This window comes from Manacus vitellinus, unplaced genomic scaffold (assembly GCF_001715985.3).
Source record: "Manacus vitellinus isolate BGI_N305 unplaced genomic scaffold, ASM171598v3 scaffold_0_pilon, whole genome shotgun sequence".
Lineage (NCBI taxonomy): Eukaryota > Metazoa > Chordata > Aves > Passeriformes > Pipridae > Manacus > Manacus vitellinus.
The window spans coordinates 8504469-8526213 of record NW_021938789.1 but is presented as its reverse complement, the minus strand read 5'-3'; the positions used below and the strand labels follow the sequence as shown (position 1 = coordinate 8526213).

Genomic DNA, 21745 nt, shown 5'->3' with positions numbered 1-21745 from the left:
TGCAACAACTACTTAGTCAGGGTGACTTAAGAACAGGGCAAAGGAACCGAAACTGGAACTGTGCTATTTCTTCTTTAAACTGAAACTTATTACCAAAAATGGTTTTCTAGTTAAACTGCAACAAAACGACAGCAAAAAAAGAGACTCTCTCTGACTGCCAGCTCAAAAAATGTCATATAGCTCTTCCCTCCCTTTTTCTCAAGTATAAACATAGAAAACTGTTTACACCATTTGGTTTCACATATTTAGAAGCAGATTTAATTCAGTAAAAAATGATCAAGTAAAGTAATAGGCCAAAACCTGACAAACAATGAGTATGCAATTACTTTATTGTTTGTAGTCTAAATGAAATATGGGAATTTTTAAACTGTTGTCATCGCAGTTGTCATTAACAATATTCTGAGTTACCAGTGGATTAGCAGTGAATTTTCATTATAAAGAAATAATATAGAGTATATAGAAAGTAAAATAAAAAAAGAGCAAATAATAAAATACAGACTGAATGTAAAAAAACCAATATAAATTTATTTAACAATATATATTTATTTTCTGTGTCATTGGGTGACCCATGTATTTTTCAGTGAAAGCTCTATTCAAAGGCACTGCTCAAGGATTTTTTTCTTAGTATTGTAAAAATGCAGAATATTTTCAAATTATTTGTGTGCTGCCATCCATTATTTTTTTTCTTTTACTGCAGTGTTCTGTTTGCTAATTTCAGTGCTTTTCAACATGCTTCAGGGAAAAAAGAATACTTTACTTTACCTGTGAAGTATCAAGAAGTTCAAGACTAGCTTCTTTTCATCGATAAAATGCTACTCATATTTAGCAAACAACAAAGATTGCAATGACAAAAACATTTCCATTTGAAACCCTCCCTAGACAGAATGTGCTGGTAGCAACAATCTGTACCACTCCACATAAAATTACCACACCACCCTATTAATGTGCTTGCTGAACATTGCAAACAAGATGTATAAAGATTTGTAGCCAGACTGTTTGTCCTGTTATACCAGTAAAGTGAAATAATGGTAAACAACAGTCTCTGGTAGTTTTGTTGTTAATTAAAGCATTAACTCCACCGGGCAGCTTTAACCTTGTGCACTGACTTTTTAAAAAGATTTTGGTACATCCCTGTCATTCGTAGACTTGGGAAATGAGTCTTCTGTGGGCTAAGCTGTCTGATTTCATTACTATGCTGTCTCCTGGAGTAGTTTCTGTTCATCTGTCTTGGCAGTCAACAGCAAACATGCGTGTGTATCCATATCAAGTATTCTTTGTATTTCAAAAGTTATACCTTAATATATAACTGTTTAGTTAAATTTATCAGACACACAGGCTCAAGACAACTTTAAGGCCATAAATGCCATATTAAAGATAAAACAGTTATTTCTATATTTTTCACTGATTTAGGTGATGATGTTAATTTTTAATGAGCTTGGGTGATTTGAGGAGGAAAAATTAAAATAATTTAAGAAGAAAATTAAGTTTGGGGATGTGTATTATAACACACATTTCTTTGTTGTATTTCAAATGACAATATATGTAGCCTGGACACCTGGAGCACCTTGCTTTCTGATCATCCTGATTTTGCACCCTTAGCCTTTCATCTTGGGGCTTGAATAAAACCCTATTTCTCTCCAAAAGCATCATGAAGCTTTGAATTAATCTTTTATGTTTTTTTCTGACTGAGGTAGAATCTCAGGGATATGAACAGTTCCACCAACAATGTATATCAAACACATGTCTGCCCTGGTGTGAGATGTGGAGCTTTTAAATGTTTAATGACAATTGTACATTTGTTCATTATGTCACAAATCATAAAGGAAAATTTTATGCTTATCCCTGGTGTTCTTCCTTTGAAAAAATGCTGTTCAGCTGAGTCCTGATGCTGATCTTGCTGAAGTTCCTAGTTGAGAGAACTTGCAGTGTAATTAGGCAAAAAGATGATTTGAAGTGGAAAATAGTTGATGAGTAAGATGTTTAATTTGATTTTAAGTATGGAGTGACAAAGATGAGTATCTCTGGTCTGCCATCAGAAATTTAAGTCTTCTATGCTCCCCTCACCCTTTTTTTTCTTTTTTTTTTTTTTCCCCAGAATGTCATTGGGAAAGCATTTGGCCACAAACATTTGAATACATGAGTAATAAGGAACCTTCTTGATGCTGCTGAAAGTTGAGTAAAACAGTGTACTTGTAATATTGGAAATTTCAGACACACATTTCAAGAAGAAAGCATAGAGACTGAAACAAGTATGGTTTCTATTCAGGTATTACACAAAGTTGTTCTAAAAATTCTTTAAATCCATTGAAGTACATTTATACTTTAAAGAGTTCTAGCTGTCTCTATGTCATGTAAATAGTGTCCAAAGAATTGTTGTTACTCATCATACTGGAAAAATATGTCAAATAGGGCTTGGAGAGATTTGGTACTATTGAATATCAGTATTAATGACTTTTGAATAGGTAATATGGCTCTTAAAGTTGTGGATATAAAAAGTTGGAAGGGATGGCATACACTTTGGAGGAAAAGATTGTAAATAAAGTTATATTGACAAATGGTGCCTGAAACATAGGATGAAATTCAATGGGGAAAAGCAGAAAGCACTACAGTTAAACAGGAATAAAGCTTCGACGTGGGTGAAATTTCAATGACAGGAGAGGATTCAGAAGTATTTTAGTAAATCAGGATCAGTATGAATCAGCAATGTCATACTGTCAGAAAACAAACATCGTGCTGGGATATATAAACAGGAGTCTGTAAGACGCATGTAAGACGCATGAAGTAATACTTCCACTCTACTCAGTATTCCCAAGGCCTCAACAGAAGTACTGTATCCAGTTTTTGGCACACCACGGCAAGAAAGTGGAGAGAGGCCAAAGGAAAGCAAAAAGAATAATCAGAAGTTTAGGAAAGACAACCCAGGGAAAGACTGACAGAAGAGTAGTTGTTTAGTCTATGGGAAAGATGACAGGCTGAAGGCACAGTGAAGTTTTCAAATATGGGGAAGGCGAGAGAGGAGATTATAACCTGTTCTCTGTGGACGTGGTGCAAGATAAAGTAAACGGTCTAAAATTCAGCTTGGGCTATGTCAAGTTTTCTTAATGATTGCCTATATGGATAGAAAAGTTCTGAGATTGTGTAAGAAAGCAGTGGCATCCCTAGAATTGGGATTGTTCGGTCTGCAGAAAAGAAGGCTCTGGAGTGACGTTATTGGGCCTTTCAGCACCTAAAGGGGGTTACGAGAAGGCTGGAGAGGGACTTTATACAAGAGCATGTAGTGACAGAATAAGGGGGAATGGCCTTAAGATGAAGGAGAATAGTTTTGGATTAGATATTAGGAAGAAATTCTTTCCTTTGCGGGTGGTGAGGCACTGGAACAGGTTTTCCACAGAAGTTGTGGATGCCCTATCCCCTTAGGTGTTCAAGGCCGGGTTGGTGGGGTGTCCCTGGCCATGGCAGGACGGGTTGGAACTAGATGATCTTTCAGTTCCCGTCCAACCCAAACCATTCAATGACTCTATGATTCAGTTTTCACATCTATTTATTTAATTGCCACAACAAGTCACCCGTCGCACCGCGCAGCCCCACGCGAACCGGACGCGACCCCTCAGCGGCCCTCAGCCTCGCCCCCGCCCCGCCCCCCGTTGCTTGGTTACCGCGCGGGGCGTCACTGTGGGGCCGAGCCACCGCGGCGTGCGACTGGGAGACGGGCTGAACCATTCGCCTGGTCTTTGAGGGGGCTGCAGTGGGGGCGTCCCGCAGCAGCTGCTGGACTTGTTGCTGTAGCTACCGCCCGCGATCTACCGCCTTCCCCCCTTTCCTCGGCGCTCCTGTTGGTCTCGCCCCGCGCGGGCCATAGGGACGGCGGGCGCGCCGAGGGAAGATGGCGGTTGGGGCCCCTGCGCTGCTGCGGGCTCCGTGAGCGCCGCGCTCGCTCTGTGCCCCGTCCCCTTCTCGCTCCTGTGCCCGGCTCCTCCCGGCTGCCCTCCGCCTCTTCTCCTTCCCCGCCGGGGCCGTAGGGACCATGTCGGACTCGGAGGAGGAGGAGAGTCCGGACCGCCAGCTCAAGCTGGTGGTGCTGGGGGACGGCACCACTGGCAAGGTCAGTGCCGGCCCCGCCGGCAGCTTCCTCACTCTTCGCGCGGTTGCCCGTGTCCCTTCCGGCTTCCCTCAGCGCTCTCCCTTGCGATGAGGGAAGCAGCCCGCGCGGCTTCAGTCTGTCGCGCTGTCGCGATACCGGCTGGCTGCTCCCTCTCAGCTCCTGGCCCTTCCGGGAGCGCGGGCCTCCCGCGATGTCCGCGCGTGCCGGCATGCAAAACTCTCTGAGGGGCTTCCGCACCCGAGAAGGCATCATCAACAAGTAGACGTGCACGACTTTAATCCAATTTTCTTGAGCCGTAAGGAAAAGAGCGGCGAATCACGTAATTCCTGTGGTGCTGACGGAGTTTCCCGCTGATCCCCCTGCGCTGCTGGTCGCACGCCGGAGGCAGGAATTGCTGGGCTGGAGTCACTGGAATAGCCCAGAGTTGCTCTCGGTGGCCGCAGTGACCCGGGCCGGGGTCGGGGTCGGGGCCGAGCACAGGATGCGCGGTTCCCCTCGAAAGGACGAGCTGGGAAGGCTCCTTAGCTGGGTCTCCAGGCGCCCCTCGTTTCGGCTGCAGAGCCACCAACCTCCTGGGGTGGATAGAACCCTTTGCGACTACTGGAGTTACTGTTTCAGAGTTTGGAAAGGCACTGCTGGGTCCATTTGGTTTTTGTTTGTGACTTTCATGTTTTAGTTTTATTTCCCCTCCCCCATCTAATAATCAACATAATGAAATACAGTTTCTAAAAGTTTATTTATCAACAAGTAGTACCTGCCTTTTTAAAAGAGAAATTTTGACAAGCAGAGACCAAAGAAGGCAAAAGAAAGGCTGATTTCTTACCATTAAAATAGTCACTGATCTTTACCATATTCTTGAATGTATCTATTGCAACATGTAGCCTGAGTAATTTTGTGAGATATACCTGAAAATAGTAAATTTATTATATGCTTGAATTATACAGTTTTTTTCCTCTGTCATTAACTGAAACCATGGGGAGTAGAAAGTTTGCCTGCCTCACAGTTCATATGAAAAGTGAGAAATGTCCTTAGAGCTGTTTAAATGAACTGCGTGACATTTATTAGTGAAAGTACATGTGTGGTTTTGCTCACTTACTTATTCAGAGCCCTATGAAGAAACAAAACATTTTTTTGTCTCCAGTGATTCTAAACGCAGTCTGAAGTGGTATTGTGTTCATCTGAGTCAGTAGACGGGCAATTCCAAGCAACTGTGTGATGAGAGTGTAATAAATACAGAGGACTGACAGCTGAAGTGCTGCTTCACTGGTAGCATTCCCCAGGAGTTTTCCATTCAAACTGAGGAATCCTTTCCCTACTGCTGTTCAGCAACTTGTGGCAAGACCTCTCACCAAACATGGATTTTCAAGTGTTCCTGAATTTTGATGTATATTCCTACTGGTCCCTTCCTCCCTCATAAGAGCTGCCACTCACTGGAACTCCCTCTGGCTCTAGGAATCTCGTGCTTCCAGTGCAGGTTATTGGGCGTGAGCAGCAGCAATGCTCTGGTGTGCTGCTTTTCCTCTCGTCCCCCCTAGATGATGCTGTAATAGAAGCTCCTTCCTGCCATCCTAATGGCCTGGAGCACACACATGAAATAATACGTTTATTGTAAGACCTTGCCTTGAAAAAATAAAGAAGTAATTGGGTCATGGAATGGAAGGATAAAATGTACCTAGTGCTATTTCAAGCACCTCAGAAGACTAAATTGTTGAGGTTCCTCTCCTTCATTGGCTACTCGTTCTGCTTACTTGTTGAAAGGTGTATATCTATGTGTTTTCAACTCTAAATATCCTGCCTCTCACATCTGGTTTACAGCTGGTCTTTACACACATACATATTTAGCTTCTCTTTTACTGTGCAAGGTGTTGGTTTTTCTCTTCCTCTGTTGCTAGGATCATTAGACACGAGGAGTGTAGACAATAATGGCATATATCCAAAATATTGTATCTTGTGTTCAGTGTGAGATGTTCATGTTTGACTTCTGTCCTTTACTCCCTCTCCTGCCAAAAAAAATGGAGGGGGAGATTTTATTTCCTCCTGCTTGGCCATCTGGGATTGCCTAGTCTTTGCTTCTCCAGGAAAAAGAAATGTTATTGTGAGTCAGGTGTAAACTTGCTTTCTGTTTTCCTCACTCATTGTTTAGAAGCAGTGTGACTCGGGTTCTGTGCAAGGATTGGTAGTACCTTAAAAACAAATCGGTGTCAGTTCAAGCTAAGGGTAATGTACTTCCACTAGCTGGGAATTGCTCTATCCATGAGGCAAGGGAGGGGTGTTGTGCTTCTATTCATTCATTTTAAGGTACTTAAATGAATAACTGGATACTTAGAATTTTAAGGATCGGAATAAGCACTCCTGGAGCAAACTCTAAGTAGAGAAGAGTAAAAATGGAAGAAGGAATAAGAGGAGTAAGAGTAGAATCTGTAAAAGTATTTGGGTAAAACAGAGACAGTAAGGAAATGGTGAATTGTTGAAAAGAAAAATTGAGGGAGGCATGACTAGTTAGGAAAAAGATAATAGAGAATGACTTTAACAAACTAGACAAACTAGGAAAGCAATCTAAAAGGCAATCAGAGGCAGGGAGAATGTGAAATGAAGATAAACAGCAATTATTAATATCAGTTGGCTCTTTGATTTTGATTACAGGACGGATCGTGTATATGCACAGCAGCCTTATGTATCTAGCTTTTAAATCAACTCATTCTTCCTGAGCCAAAATGATTTTCCATTAAAATAAACCCACATTACTAGTATGGATTGAAAAAAATATTATGATTGAGATATTTTTACTCTTTTTGTGCACAGATTGTCTTAATATTGAAGTATGTAGTGATACTGATTTAAGGTAGATTGCTTTGATCTGCTACTGTTGAAAAAGATTTTGGGCCTCTGGAAGCAAATCTTGGAGCTATTCGTGGAAAGGGAGGTGCTGAAGAATAGGTGTCCTGAGTTTCTCTATATTTGCTGTCTGTTGTAGCTGGGACTAAAGTATAGTAGCAGAAACATCCTACCTTTTCCTGTTAACAATGGATGATGAAAATGGAAGAATGAATGCTTGAGATGGTAGGGGAATTTGCAGAGCTAAAACATAGGCTGGCATAAAGAGTGGTGCTTGCTTTAGGATTTTTTAGAATATCAGATTTTTAAGCATTGAGCCAATTCTGAATTGTCTTGTTACATTTAGGCTCAAAAACTTCATCAATGTTGTAAAAAATACTGTTGTCACTGTTGAGTCTTGCAAAATGAATCACCTGTCCTGTGCAGATTGGCCCAGCTATGTCAAATAGATCAGCATCAAATATCAAAAAATCATGATAATTTTCTTATTTTCAGTGAACAAAGTTGCATCAGTAGTTAGGAGTGGGGTGGAAAGACATCAGCTTGGACAGTTCTTTGTTTTTATGGTAGTTAAAACATTTCATTATTTAGCCTCATGTTTCTTTTCATTTAGTCTGTCCTAACATTTTTCCAGTAGGATAGGACATGACTCAGGGGTGAGTGTTTCTGTACTTGGATAATGGCATTGACGTTCTGGAAGGGAGTGAGGGAAGGGCTAGATAGATACATGTTACTTTTTGGAAAGTGCATTTCAATTAGCCGGTGAAGTTGGTGTGTGCACGGAAAATCATGATGTTGGAACTTTGTGCTTGCATCCATTTGAATTTTGGGTTGAATTTTCTTTCTTCCAGCTGTGATACTACACTTTGGCATTGCTTTCTCAAAGGTTTCTTTTATAGGATTTTACTCAAAGAATTGTCAGTGGTGGAATTTTCTCTAAAAGTTTCTGTGTTTCCCTGGTGTGTAGTCAGTATCAGAGCTGGCTATCATTGCTTGTATTTGACTTAAAATTTACTTAAACTTGTTGACTTTTCAATTTATTTCTTAGATATTTTTTGCTTTTTTTCCCATTTATTCATTAATGTAGGTGTTTAGGAACAGCATGTCATCAGTTTATACTGAGTTGTTGACATTGGAAAATGGAAGCAAGAAGCTGTCATGCCTTGCATATGAGGTTAAATTCCATTCTAACTTCTTTCAAAAAAAGCTGTCCCAAATATCCCGTTGTATTTTGTACCTAGAATACTGTAAATTTTATGTACGATATTTTACTGGTGTCTTGGTTGCTGTATATTAGAGCTCAAAGACCTTTTCTTTTCTGAAAGGAGGGAATTTGTAAAGCCAACCTTCAATAGCATAGTGATATTTAGAATAGCTTGTCGTCATTCACTTTGAGGTATTTAAGACAAGTGTGTGAACCTGCCAAACTGATGGAATTTCTGATGGAAATTCTGCTGTGCAAGTTGGTGGCCTGATTGTCTTAGTAGAGATGTGAAGAAACAAGGCTTTTATACTATCATGCTGTTCTCTGATCTCTACATTAAGGGATGAAACTGTATGGAGTAGAATCTTTTTAGAACATGGTCACTGATCACTTATTTACTTTTACAACCACAGTTCTACTGACCCTTTTTTAAACTTTTGTTAGTTTTTACATGGATTATACTCAACATATCCTCTCAGGCGAAATTGTTGTGCAAAATCTTTTATGGCAAGCACAGCAGAGAACACTTTTGGGATTTGAAGGGAGTATTTGCATTGTAGAGGCACTTGAATATGCATTGCCAGAACTTGTTTGTTGTTGTAGAGAAGTTTCAACTATTGCTCTTAGTATTTTGTGGATAAATGCTTGTTCTGTGAATAAATAGGACTCTAGTCTGGTAATCCAGCACATTCTTGAGCTCTAACATTTATTAGAAAAAATTTTGAAAGGAGTTAGTCAATGATTTTCTGCTATAAATTCCTTTACATTCAAGAGCACAGTAGAGAAAAACAGTTTAAGAGAACTTTGCCATGCTGTTGATTACTTGCTGCTCTTACTGGTTGGCTGTTAGTTGAATGTATGTTGTTTATTTTTGCTAACACCCCAAGAAGCTCTCAGGGAATATTGAGTGTCACAGAGTGATAAGCTAATATTTACTGAGCCTTTAAAACAAGAAGGGAGTGGTTACTTATTTAATGAGGATCTAAATTAGTGTGTTGGAGAATGTAGAATACCATGATATAGTCAGATGATACTTTAATCTCTACTGCAGGCACTGGTTACTTTTCCAAAAAAGGAAAATTTCAAGGAAAAGGCTGAACGGTGTATTTCTGCAATCTTCTTGTTCTCATCTACATCTTTAAGGTCATGACAGATTAAACATAATGTCTTTGTAATTTTGGCATGTTAACTACTGTGATTAAAAGAATCAGCTCTACCGTCTTTTTCTATCCTACAGACTGAATCTGTGTTGAATTTTATTTCGTGTGTTGTCAGTGTTACTGTCACATAGCTGAAGGCAGAACAATATTCTCACGGTTCATCCTCTGTGGTGTTCCCCCTTTCCATGCTGATGTAAATATATATACATACTCTTGCTATTTGTAGTTTACTTGCGTTTTCCCCCATTTATTTATTTAGTTTTAATCCTCGCAGGGCTTGAGTGCTGTGAAGGAAATGAAAATGTTGCCATAGTCTATAATTGAGAATTTGGGTTACTCTCTAAACATATCTTCTGATATCAAAATATCATGCATTATATATACAGCAGTGATAGGAATATAGATATGATATCGAAACATGAAAACAGTATATAGTTTTATTTACTTCACAGGAAATTTAATAGTTGAATAAATGTTTGCCTGTTCATTCTAGAGCTTTAATGCTGGAGCTCTGGTGATCATGTTTTAATGCAAAAAAAGTAAGTTACCTTTTCTTCCTGTGTACATTTGACATCATTAGCCTAATTTAGATCTTTGTTGTAACCATCCTATTCTTAGACCTCACCTATTCTTATTTTTCAGAACTATTGGCATTATTTTGCTGTTGAATTTTTGACTAAATGTTCTCTAACCGCAATTTCTAATAACAGTTGGTGTGACTCATCTCTTTGGGTCTTGATGAACAGAAAACTGGCAAAAAAGAAGAACCTTCTTGCTTGTTTTGAGTTTTCTCAGATGGTGTAAGGGTTTTGTGAGGCTCTTAGTCTTTTTCCCTCCCTATGTGTGTAAATATTTAGATTTTTTTATGTAGGTGATTTGTATTTATATTTACAAATATCATGTCAACAAGAGATTTATAAGTGTACAGCACTAATTTGATGTAGGTTGTATTTTATGATTTTTAATAAAGTATTTAATTTTTTTGGCAGTACAGACTTTTGTATTCTTTAAGATTGTACCACACTTTTCTTTGTTGGGCTTTCTTTTTTTCTTTCTTTCCCTTTCTCTTCCCCCTCCTTTTTGTTTGTTTTTTTTTTTTTCTTGCCTTGCATGGAGACCTTAAATTGCTATTAAATTGCTACTGACACAATATAAATGTCTTGCTTCATTAGTTTATCTAGGTTAGTTGTGTATCCTTTTATCAGTATGTAGTAAAAGCTAATTATTAGGTGAATAATGTATTGGTCTGCTTTCATAAATGCACAAAATATCAGTTGAAGAAATAAGTTTCCAAAGTTCTGCTGCAAGGAATGAGTCTGCAAATCGCCTTCTTAACATGAATTTAGTTTTCTTTTTCCGTGTGCAAGAAAGTATTCTCCCCATATTAGACTTCCTGTAGTCCCTGATCCTGAAACTGATGTACAGTGGCAGGAATCTCGCCACACTTGGTTCCTGTGGGACTCTGCACTGTGCAGATCTCTGTTCTCTCCCAGAAGGTTGGTTTGGGATCATGGTGTTCTGTACCAGGGGATGACCCTTGTTTTGGAAATGAACGCTTTTAAAAATATTAAAATCTTCAGGTACAGAGAGTGTTACTTAGATTTGTGTCAGTTTGAGCATATTAATGATTCCTCATTTAAATCTGTGTATTATTTTGTAATATTGCTATTACAGTATTTTTGAAATCAGGAAATACGCACCTTGCTTCTTTTTGCATAAATTAGTAGCCTCTGCCTCCTGTTATTATGTTGAAGCTGACTGGACTGCTTGTCAATCCAAATCCATGAACACTGTTAGCATTCATTGATTTAAAAAGTGGTTAACTGTATTTCATACTTCTGGTTTAGCATAAAGTTTTTTGCTGTTTAAAATGACAACTTAATTTGATGCTGTTCTGTTTTAGACATCCTTAGCGACACGTTTTGCCCAAGAAACATTTGGAAAGCAGTACAAACAAACCATAGGACTGGACTTCTTCTTGAAAAGGATATTATTGCCAGGTAAGAGAATAAAAACTAATACTGAAAGGTTGGGTGACAGCAAGACTTGCAGAAACAGATTCTTCAAAATAATGTGTACTTAATAAGCTTAGTACAGTGATTTTTATGGCAAAGTAAATTAGGTTGTTCAGTGAAAATTTTGTTAGTACGTTCTTGCCAGGTGACAGAGTTACGTCTGCAACTTGCATCTCTAAGTAAAACACTGAATTCAAATAAAAGGAATGCTGTCTATATTGATGAATTTTATTATCCCTGCTTGAGTGCACTCGCTGTCCATGTGGGTAGTGTAACACACAACAATGAAATGGAACTTTAAGTATATTAATTGAAAAAGTATATGTGTTTTGAAAGAAATATATATATATTTAATGAAATACACGACTTCTATTTGAGTTGTGTGAGAGAAGAATAATGCAGCTATGGACTCACAGTGCTCTAATATGTGAATGCTGTTTTATGCAAGGCAGCATGAAATTGCTGGCATTTAATAGACCACTAAAATTTAGGGTCCCTCGGCACTCATAAAAATACAGTTTGAGCATTCAAGATGTTTCACTTCATGATGGCAAAGAAACTATTTAGATGCCAGTTGCAGCACACTGCATGGAAAATGCAAAGAAATAATTAAAAAAGAATAGTTGCTGGTACCAGTTTGTCTTTGAACAATTGGGGATTTGAAATAAGTCTTTTTATTGATTTGTGTTTGCTCATATTCTAAGTATGCAAGTATTGAATTAAATGCATTTTCTTCTGGATTCAGAAATCAGAAGAAGTTAGAAAAAGTATGTGTGATTATTAAAAGTTCTGTAGTTCTGTCTTTTTTCCTTGTGAAGAGTGGGGAGGAAAGCAAACCCAGAAATTAAACATTTTATCTATAACCTGTAGTTATAAGAAAATATATGCAGTTCTTGAACTTATTTTTTAAAAATTATATTGCCAATAATTTCTTGGTTATGTTTGTATATTTTCTTAAGTGAAACAGAATAATCTTTTCAGACTATTCCTGCATTCACTATTTTGGTTTGGTCATTTTGCTGTACTTTTTTACTATCTGGTGAGTGATAAAGTACCAAATTCCAGTGCTTATTTCTTCATAAAATCAACAGAATAATTTTTTTATTGTCCTGCTCATGCCTCTAAAAATACCAGTGTACATATTACTTAGCAGCAGTACTTGCAAGTGGAATGTGTCCACAAATCATGCAGTGTGCATGCTGAGAACTTTTATTTTGCAAGTTTTTTTCCTGCTGTTAAGCATACAGAAGCTATTAGTACGTTACTGGGATTTTAAATAATCTTGTTGAGTAGAAAATTTGGAAAATTATCAACTATTGCTTCATTCATTTTTGTTCATAGTTTATTTTGTGTGTGAATTTCGTTCATTCATAGTTTATTTTGTAATAAAATCAGAATGTAGATGAAAATAGCACCAAAAAGTCTGTACATCTATTTTCCTCACCATTAACAAAACAGTAATGTTTGTATTCGTATTTAGGAAGATAACATTTTTCTGTAGGTTGTCATTCTGGTTTTGCTTATGCTTATATATGTGTTTAGGTATATATGGCTCTCTGTGTTTTATAGGTAAGCTGGACTGCTCATGGGGAGTGAGAAGGGAGGGAGGGAAGGTGGTAAAATTTCTAAATACTGGAATGGGAAGCATTACTTTAGTAAGCGGATTTTTCTAATTTCTCAGTTAGTTCTGGGTTTGCAGAGCTGCTGTGTTTGCTTGAAAGGTTAGTTGATACCACTGCACAGAAATTATGTGTGTATCAATAGGAAAAAAAGCCTCGATTTCTCTTATCTAGTAGGAGAAATAATGAATAACTGTGGTTCAGTAGTTGATTTTTTCCTTCTTCAGTGTAAGCAAAGATTTCAGAAGTTAAAACTCCCTATTTCTAGAATTGCACAGAAGTTTACATTAAGCCACAGTAGAAATACATTTTAGCTTGTAAAATAAAGTACTGTTTTTCTGGGAGTTTCTTGGTTTTTGTAAGATAAAAGTGGCATTTGTCTCCAGTTGTTTTAGCAACTAATGCAGTTTTTCAGTGAAGATAGTAAATATTTTACATAACAATATAGTTTAATACGAATAATAAATCCTTTGATTTTGAACAATGACTTCTAGTATTCAGCTTGACAGATTCGCTTTATGCAATTTGGTGAAATATTTTTTTTTCCAAATGCAAATCAGTTTCATTATATTTATTGATGCAGAATCTTGTATAGTCTGGATGCAACCGTGGTATAGGTTTTAGTGCTTAAATAGTGTATCTGTTAGTCAGAGGGTCTGCTGATAGAGACTCCTAAGAGCCATAGTCATATACATTTTGGAAGGTTGTGAGCACAGTTCAGTAGACAGGATCCTTCTGTTTAAAGGATTTTTTAAAAGTCATTGGTGCAAAAAGTGGGCAGTCTTGTGTTTTTAGTTCCATCCTGACCGTGCAGTGCTGTAAGTCAGGTTAACCAGTGCACCACATGTGCTCCTGCAGGATCACTGCTACATCAGCCCAGTGGCTTCAGTTCACACCAGAAACAATCTAGATACCTGCACTGTGTTGCTTCAGTTATTTTAACTTGCACTTGTGTGTATTTTCTACAGAGTAAGGTGCTGAGGTTTTCTTGTTCCTTATGAGTGTATAAAATGTTATTTTGAGGGGATTCTTCAGTTATTTTTATTGGTATGTTAAGACTGTTTTTAAGAACTGTCTTATGATGCGTTGTTTCTTTTTGTTTTTTTTAGTAAGTCTGCAGTTTGTATGTTCCTCTTAAATCTATGAAAAACCAGATTTCAAACTTTTTGTAGAAAACTTTGTGTTCTACTGTCGTAGTTGTTAATTAAATATTGGGTAGGCAAATGCCTGGAGTTTTTAATTTTGTCCGAATAATCTTAACATCCTTCTTTCTTCCCCAGAATCAATTAGAGCACAAACCAAATATTACGGAATCTAACTGAAAAAAAGGGAAAATGAAGCATTTTGCCCAGGAGACGATCAACATGAATTTCAGTAGTTAATGAGGCCCTAATTCACAACCAGGTCACCTTAAATGAAAATACTGATCTTTTTTTTTTCTACCCTGTTTCTTTTTTCTGTTGTTAGTGAAGGAAAGTAAATAATTTCTAATAGTAGATTTTTTTTTAGTTGAACAGTCACTGTTAGACCATTTAATATAACTTAACTGCATTAAAATTTTTCAGGTCATTCCATGCAGTTATCCAGATACTAAGCCCAGTATGCTGTTCATAATTTTTAGTTGTAGGAGGAAAGATGAAGTTAGAAACTTCATAAAGCACTCGAACACAAAATTAGACATCTGAAAATTGTTGAGCTTTAAAGTGATAATATTTATAAAGCTTTGTTTTTAAAACAGCTGGCATGAATGACATGGTGACATTCCAGTAGAGTACATAGGGGTAGAATACTACAGCATGGTGAGCCTTTGAGCATGCATAGTTTGTTTACCCACTGAGGATGTGTAGTCTTTTAGACTGCAAGTTCACCACTTTATCCATGCCAGATGCTTTATGGAAGACTTTCCTGCATTGTTTGCAGTCATTTATGTTCTGAGCTTTTAAAAAAATTGATTAATTCATAGTATATGCACTATCAAAAGAAATAATCTTTTTACTCATTATAAGTTTTTCTTTATTGAACTGGAGTGTTTATGAGGTATTTTCTAAGCTCCATTTAGAAATTCTCTTACTATTAGATAAAACTCAGTGTAGCTTGAAAGTGCTGTCTCATACTCATCTCTATATTTTTGAGACCAACGTAGTAGTTTTGGAAATCTTCACTTTTAACCAGATTAAAGCCAAGTGCATTGTAAAAATATAATATGATATACTTAATACCACAAATAGCATATATCCAGCTCTATAGTTCTAATTTGCTGGTTATTTTCACGCAGTGCTGTGATGTGTTTCCATGGAGCACACTCCTTTGTGTAACCAATGTGAGCATGCTAGTTATAAATTGACAGCTGAATAGATAACATTGTGTAAAATAAGGTCGTTAACTATATAAAATATTTGAATTAAGAATATATCTTTCTTAGCAACCCAAAGTAATTAGTTCATTTTCACTCAACTCTCAATTGTTGTGTTGTGGAATTCATTGCATTTTTTTAAAAACTGGGAATAAAGTTAATAGGCAGTTGTGATTATTTGTGCATAAGTAGAATTGGTATTAACATGTAATTCATGTGAGTTGTATGTAGATCAGAAAAGGCTTTATCAGTCCTTACCCTATTAGAGTGATATTCCAAGGTAATCAGTACAGTTTTGAAAACAGTTCTCACTTTGTAAAATGAGACAAATTATACTTTAATATATTTGTACATATATGGTTACATACCTTTCTGTGTGTATTTTTGATCTATGAGTTTCTGAGTTCTTAGCTTACAGAATATGTAAGACTTGTAGGATGTTAAATATTTTGTATTTAACCTGATTTTTTTATTAATTTGTTTTTAAAAACCTGTTAGCACTTTCAACATAGCTTAAAAACTGTTTAGAGTAGGAAGGAAGGTCTGCTCTTGGTACAGATTCTTTGAAGATGAAATTATGTAAATCATGCCCAATTTAGCTTCCTGCTTTGGGGTGGTGGGTGGAGGAAGTAATCACAGTTTGCATCCTCAACTTAGATGTGTGTCGATATTTCTGTTTTTTTAATCTGTCAACTATATAATTCTTTAACTGTATGCTACTATCAGCATCACTACCAAAATGAAGTTACCTGGTAGGTTTTCCTCTCTTCTGGATTTGTAAAGATGATTTGTGGTGGGGAAGGGACACACGGTATGAAAAAATGTGGTTGAGTTGGCATTAATTGTGTTACCTTTCAGTTCCCAGTACTGTGCTATAGAATGTTCTCTGTAAAGTTTTATGTGTTTCTTCAGTGGAGTATGTTATATAATTTCTAGTCAGGAGTGTTATACTTTATGCAATTCCAATTATTTTCTGTCACTATTAAATATGTGAATATCTAACTATAGTTTTACTGTATCTTAATGACTTAGCTGGACACAAATGACTTTTTTCCAAATGATACAATCATCTTTCTGTTGAAATTTACTTCCCATTTATTGTATACTTGTAAAAAGCTATTGCTGTTGATATGCTAGAGCTGTATTACCTGCTCTGATAATATATCTTTATTATCTAAATTTTCCAGGTTACACAATATCTATAATTTTTTTTTCCCCAGGAAATTTGAATGTTACTCTTCAAGTGTGGGATGTAGGGGGACAAACGATAGGAGGCAAAATGCTGGATAAATATATTTATGGAGCTCAGGTACAGTATAAATGCTGATAATTGTATTTATAGTAATGATTAATTGAAACTTTGTTCTTAAAATTATACATGCATTATGCAGAACTTTTAGTTTGTTGTGTTATTAATCTCAAAAATTTTATGGAGCTCAGGTAACTATAAATGCTGATAATTGTATCTATGGTAATGATATTAAATTAATTGAAACTTTGTTCTTAAAATTATACATGCATAGATACATTATACATAGCTTTTAGTTTGTTTTGTAAATCTCAAAAATGTTGAATCTTTCTTCTATCTAAACTTAATTGATATTAACATGCTAATTTAATTTTCATATATGGCTAATTTCTTAGAGCTGACATGAAAAGCAAAGCAAGAGTACGCGTCTGTAGATCTGAATAACTCTCCAGAGCAGATGTTTGTTTCCAGGCTTTGTGTCTTGAATTAAGAAAAGCAATCATAGTAAATGGTAAAGGCTATTTGGATATCCACATGGTAGATAGAGTGGCTGCTTTTAGAACAGCTGCCTCCTGGGGGAAAAAGTAGAAGGAGGAAATTAAGAGCAATCCTACACCGTTAAACTCATACATGCAACTGGGGTTATAAGAAGGCAAACAAAAGGAGGCAACTAGGTAGCTAAATATTTTTGCAGAACTCCTATCCAGTGAAAATTAATTTTATCTTGAGGTTAACTGAGAAACTTGAAGTGAATGGTAGGATTAAGAAAGAGCTAAATAATATAACATTATAATGTTAATATATATATATAATATTGAGTCATGAGATGATTTAGAAAGATGTATTATATACCAAACTTCTTAGCATGAATAATCCTAAAATGTATTCTGTTCCTTAATTTGGAGTTTGTAATGAGAACAATAGGCATAACATATTTTATTAGATAATATTATACTTATGTGAAAAGAAAACAAACACACCTATTTCTTTTGTCCCAGTACTTTAAGCAATAGGAATATGGAATCCTAAAACTCTTATTGGACAGAAACTTTATATTAACAAGTATAACACAGAGATTAGGATCTGTTAGTTAGTGGGATAAAGTCAAACTTGTCAGTGTAACATTCTGTCACTTTCAAAAAAATGTCTGAATGTTTTTAGCTGTTGCAGCTCTTTTATAGCATTTTCTTTTTTTTTAATAAAAACCGATTTGCTGCCTGTTACCAAGCAATAGGAGAAAGTGGCTTCCATGACAGAGGAAATTTGATTAATCACAAATTGTTGCCATATGCCCAAAGTAAACTCAGTGGAGGAAATAAAAGGCTATTAACTTTGTTGGTATTGAATTTGGTGATAAACTTAGGTGTTTCTTATCAGAAATAACAGGTCAAAATGTTAATACCAGTCCCCAAAAGTAGTGAAAAAGTTGATATCAGTAAGACTAAAGTTTGATTTTTCTAGTCATTCGGAACACATTAACAAAAAAACCCCTATGTCCAATCCCTTCGACTTTAATCCTCCCTCAACCCTCATTGTAACCCTAATTTTTTTAATGGACTAGTTACTCCCAATGTCGGCATGTATTGCCAATGTGTGTAATAGGCTTCTTATCATCAAAACTGACTTCTAACACACTTTTGTATTAGCTTTGTAACAGTGCCTGTTAAAGACGCATAAAACCATCTTCATTTTCATCTATTCATGAAACGCCATGAAGAGTTTGGAAAAACACTGCTTCCAGCTTATTTCTAGACAGAAGCTTAATGCATGTTGAACATCTGTAGCTTTTTATAAGAAAAAGGGGAAAGGTAAAGTAGAACAAGTAGGAGTATTTATAAAGGAAAATCCTTTTAAATATGGATAAAAATTCTTGTGAATAGACAACAAAACAGCAGGAAAGTAATGAGGAAGAGGTAACATGGAATTAGCAAGAGTAAACTGTGCCCAGCCAACTTGATTACCTTCTGTGGTTAAATGGTTAGCTCTGTGGAGAAGAGAGCAGTGGATATAATTTATCTTGACTTCAACAAGCTCCCATAATATTATTACCATATGTAGAGATACAGGCGGGATGGGTGGACTGAAAATCTGAATGGACAGCTGAACTTTAAGGGAGATGGTCCATAGCTCAGTGTCTTACTGGTGCCTGATTATGAGTTGTATTCCTTAGGGGTTGGTACCAGAGTTGTGTCTTTTATTAATTCTTTGAACAATGAAACAAAACACTGTGAGTAGCACCAAATTGGGGAACAGTGGTCATTGTGCTGAAGGGTAGGGCTGCTATTGAGAGAGACCATGACCGACTGAAGGAGTGGACTAACAGAAACCTTGTGAGGTTCAACGGATGACAAATGTCAAGTCCTGCGCCTGGTACAGAATAATCTTATTCAGGCTGGCAATCAACTGTCTAGGAATCAGCTGGAGAGTGTGTAGTGAAGGGCCAAGAGTCTGGTTAACGGACTGGGGCATTTCTCCTATGAGGAGAGGCTGAAGGAGCAGTAGTAACTCTTCAGGGTAGAGAATAGAAGGCTTATCTATATATATACATATATGAAGGAAGGATGCAAAGATGACAGAACCAGGCTCTTTTCTGTAGTGTCTGTTGACAGGACCAGAGGCAATGGGTACAAACTGAAACACAGAGGATTCCTTCTGAACGTCAAGAAATACTTTTTCCACCATGAGAATGACTGAACGCTGGCACAGGTTGATGAGAGGGGTTGTAGAGTCTCCATCCTCAGAGATATTCAGAAGCCAATTGGACGTGGTCCTTGGCAGCTGGCTGAGGTGCTTCAACAGGAACACTGAACCAGATGACTTCTAGAGGTCCCTCCCAACCTCAGTCATTCTGTGAAATGGCTTTGTAGTAAAAAGCTCTTGGATGGGTGTCCTGTTGTTAGTATGAAGTAGTAGAATGAAGTAGAATAATGAAGTAGTCAGATCAAGGAAAGTGATTATCATACTGTCTGACATTTTTGAGGCTGCATTTGGAGTATTGTATTCAGTTTGGGGTTCCCCAGTACAAGAAAGCCTTTAAAATAATGAAGTAACTCCAGTGAACGTTGCTGCAAAAGAAGTATGTGTGCCTATGATGTGTTGCACTTTGTCAGCATGCCTGGTGCAACTGGGATTTTAAACATCTTGTTTGTAAAATACATGAGCTGCACAGATACATATAGAGTAGATGATTTGGATCTGTTGCAAAAATTGTGTTCATCTGTGTATTCTCCAAATCTACATAATTCAGATGAACATGTGTGGAATTGTTTGCAGCATACCTACAGTATGCGTCGTGCTTTTATCCAGTATTTGCAGATGCCCATAGCTTCATGTAGACTTCCATCTGGTTGATCATTGTGAGATTTGGAAATCATAAGTGGCAGAATTCTTGGTTTTATGCTCAGAAATCTTAAGTGTATGGTAGACCTACTTATAAAATACTATAACCAGCTGGAGATGGAAGTTTTGAGAATCTAAGAAGCAACTGAAAAGATTATCTATGATCTAGAGTTCAACTGGATCTTGGTTGGAATTTGATCAGGATATCGGGGGGAGTAAGTGGAGCGTTCATCTATACTTTGCTGCAAACCTTGCCCACTGGGGGTTTCCTTCTCTTTGAAAAATGAGACCTGAATCAATTCTCTAGGATAGATCTTTTGGTTAAGTTACTGTTAAGATGCCATATTTTGATTGAGATCCCTAACTTCTTGTGCCATGTTTTAAAATAAGAATGGCAGATTTGAGAATGTGAACCTATGTAATTTGCTTGCATGCTTGCAGTTGCAGTTGGAGAAAGTGCAGTTCACCTGCTGGCTTGAAGCAGTTGTTTTCCCTAAGCCCATTTTTCTTCTCTGATGTTGCTCTTTTCGAACATTATAATTGATGCATTCCGTCTTGGTAGCTGAATTTCAGTGGTGAGTCAGAAGAACTCTGCAAGCTGTGGGGAAAAAAGAGCTCTTTGTTCTTTATAAATAAAAGGTGTTAATAATCAACAGTGAGAGAAAGCTGTTTAAAACTGGCATGTTTATCTCAGAATTGAGAGAGGCTAAGAGTAATCGTGTAGTCGGGTGCCACAGCTGTACTGATAGACAGTAGCTCATTCAGTTATGGCAACTCAATCACGTATATTTGAGTGACCATGTCCTCAGTGTCAACAAAGACAACAGTGGTTAAATAAATGTGGACTGTAAACTGTTTTCACTTGCAAAAGTAGCATTTCTGGAAATGTGTAAGGTGTCATAATGCAGTTGCTTTTACTAAATGAATATTCTGTGACTAGAAAAAATAATTTAGAATTTTGGTCTGACTTATTTAATGAATGTTAATGAAAATTTGAAAGTTAATTTAGTTCCTTCATACTAAAGTCAGTCATAGGATGAGGGTAGCTGAGGATAAATCTGAAGAAGAAAACATATGGTTTTAATTACTGTTTTCTGTAGCTTCCTTTTATTGTGACAAATCTTGATGTAAACTTGACACCTTTTAAATGTTGATTGTCTAATGCGAATATATTGCTGGTTACAAACACTTCCATAATAGCAGTTCTGCTGTAAAATAACTGCTGCTGTTTGTGTGGTAAATCTTTCAGAACCGCTCCCATCTCTTACCTGTAATTGCTGCCCCTACCCACATATCTAGTTTAAATTATCTTTAAGATCTAGTATATGCTACCTCATAAATTGGCTTGCTAGTAGAATAAGAGTACTGCAGACTCTACTTTCTCCAGGGATCAGCAAATAATTTCTGCAATATTCTCAGTTTTCAGTGACCTGTTTCTGAAAATGCTCTATAATTCCCAAACAAAAAGCACTCACATATGCACTAATGTAGGCAAAATGTCTCTCTTACTAGAGTGCAATTATGCAAGCAGGGACTATTTGACGTGTTGCTGGAGACTAGAGAATTAACGTGCTGTTCTTGGCATGTCAACCACCATGTGTTTCAAACCTTTTTCACTGCAGGGAAATACACTATTTTTGTGTAAAAAGGCCAGTGTTAATTTTTCACCTTAGTTCCTCATACATAATAGGGAAACAACAACTTTTACACTGTCTACTTGTTCTATACTTCATATACTGTAAGTTTGTGGAAAATATGACATTTTTTTGAAAGCAATGATGGGATTTCTCTATTAAATAAAAAAAGGCGAAATAAATTTTAGCCATGGAGTCGTGACTAGTCCTTTGTTAATTATCTATATCATAGTAA

The 21745-nt window shown here is 36.9% G+C and overlaps 1 protein-coding gene across 5 annotated transcripts in view; it reads left to right on the top strand.

Annotated features, from left to right (window-relative positions):
* Positions 1 to 3862: 3862 nt before the first annotated feature.
* The window catches only part of RAB28 (RAB28, member RAS oncogene family), a 62942-nt gene continuing 45059 nt past the window's right edge, over positions 3863 to 21745 (top strand). For all 5 annotated transcript variants that reach the window (XR_001920025.2, XM_018067375.2, XM_018067366.2 and 2 more), the window contains exons 1-3: positions 3863 to 4102; positions 11205 to 11301; positions 16509 to 16597. Coding sequence is in view for 4 of the 5 variants with exons in the window: in XM_018067375.2 (XP_017922864.1) it covers positions 4025 to 4102; positions 11205 to 11301; positions 16509 to 16597 (264 nt within the window). In the remaining variant the exon portion in view is untranslated. The remainder of the gene's footprint in view (positions 4103 to 11204; positions 11302 to 16508; positions 16598 to 21745) is intronic.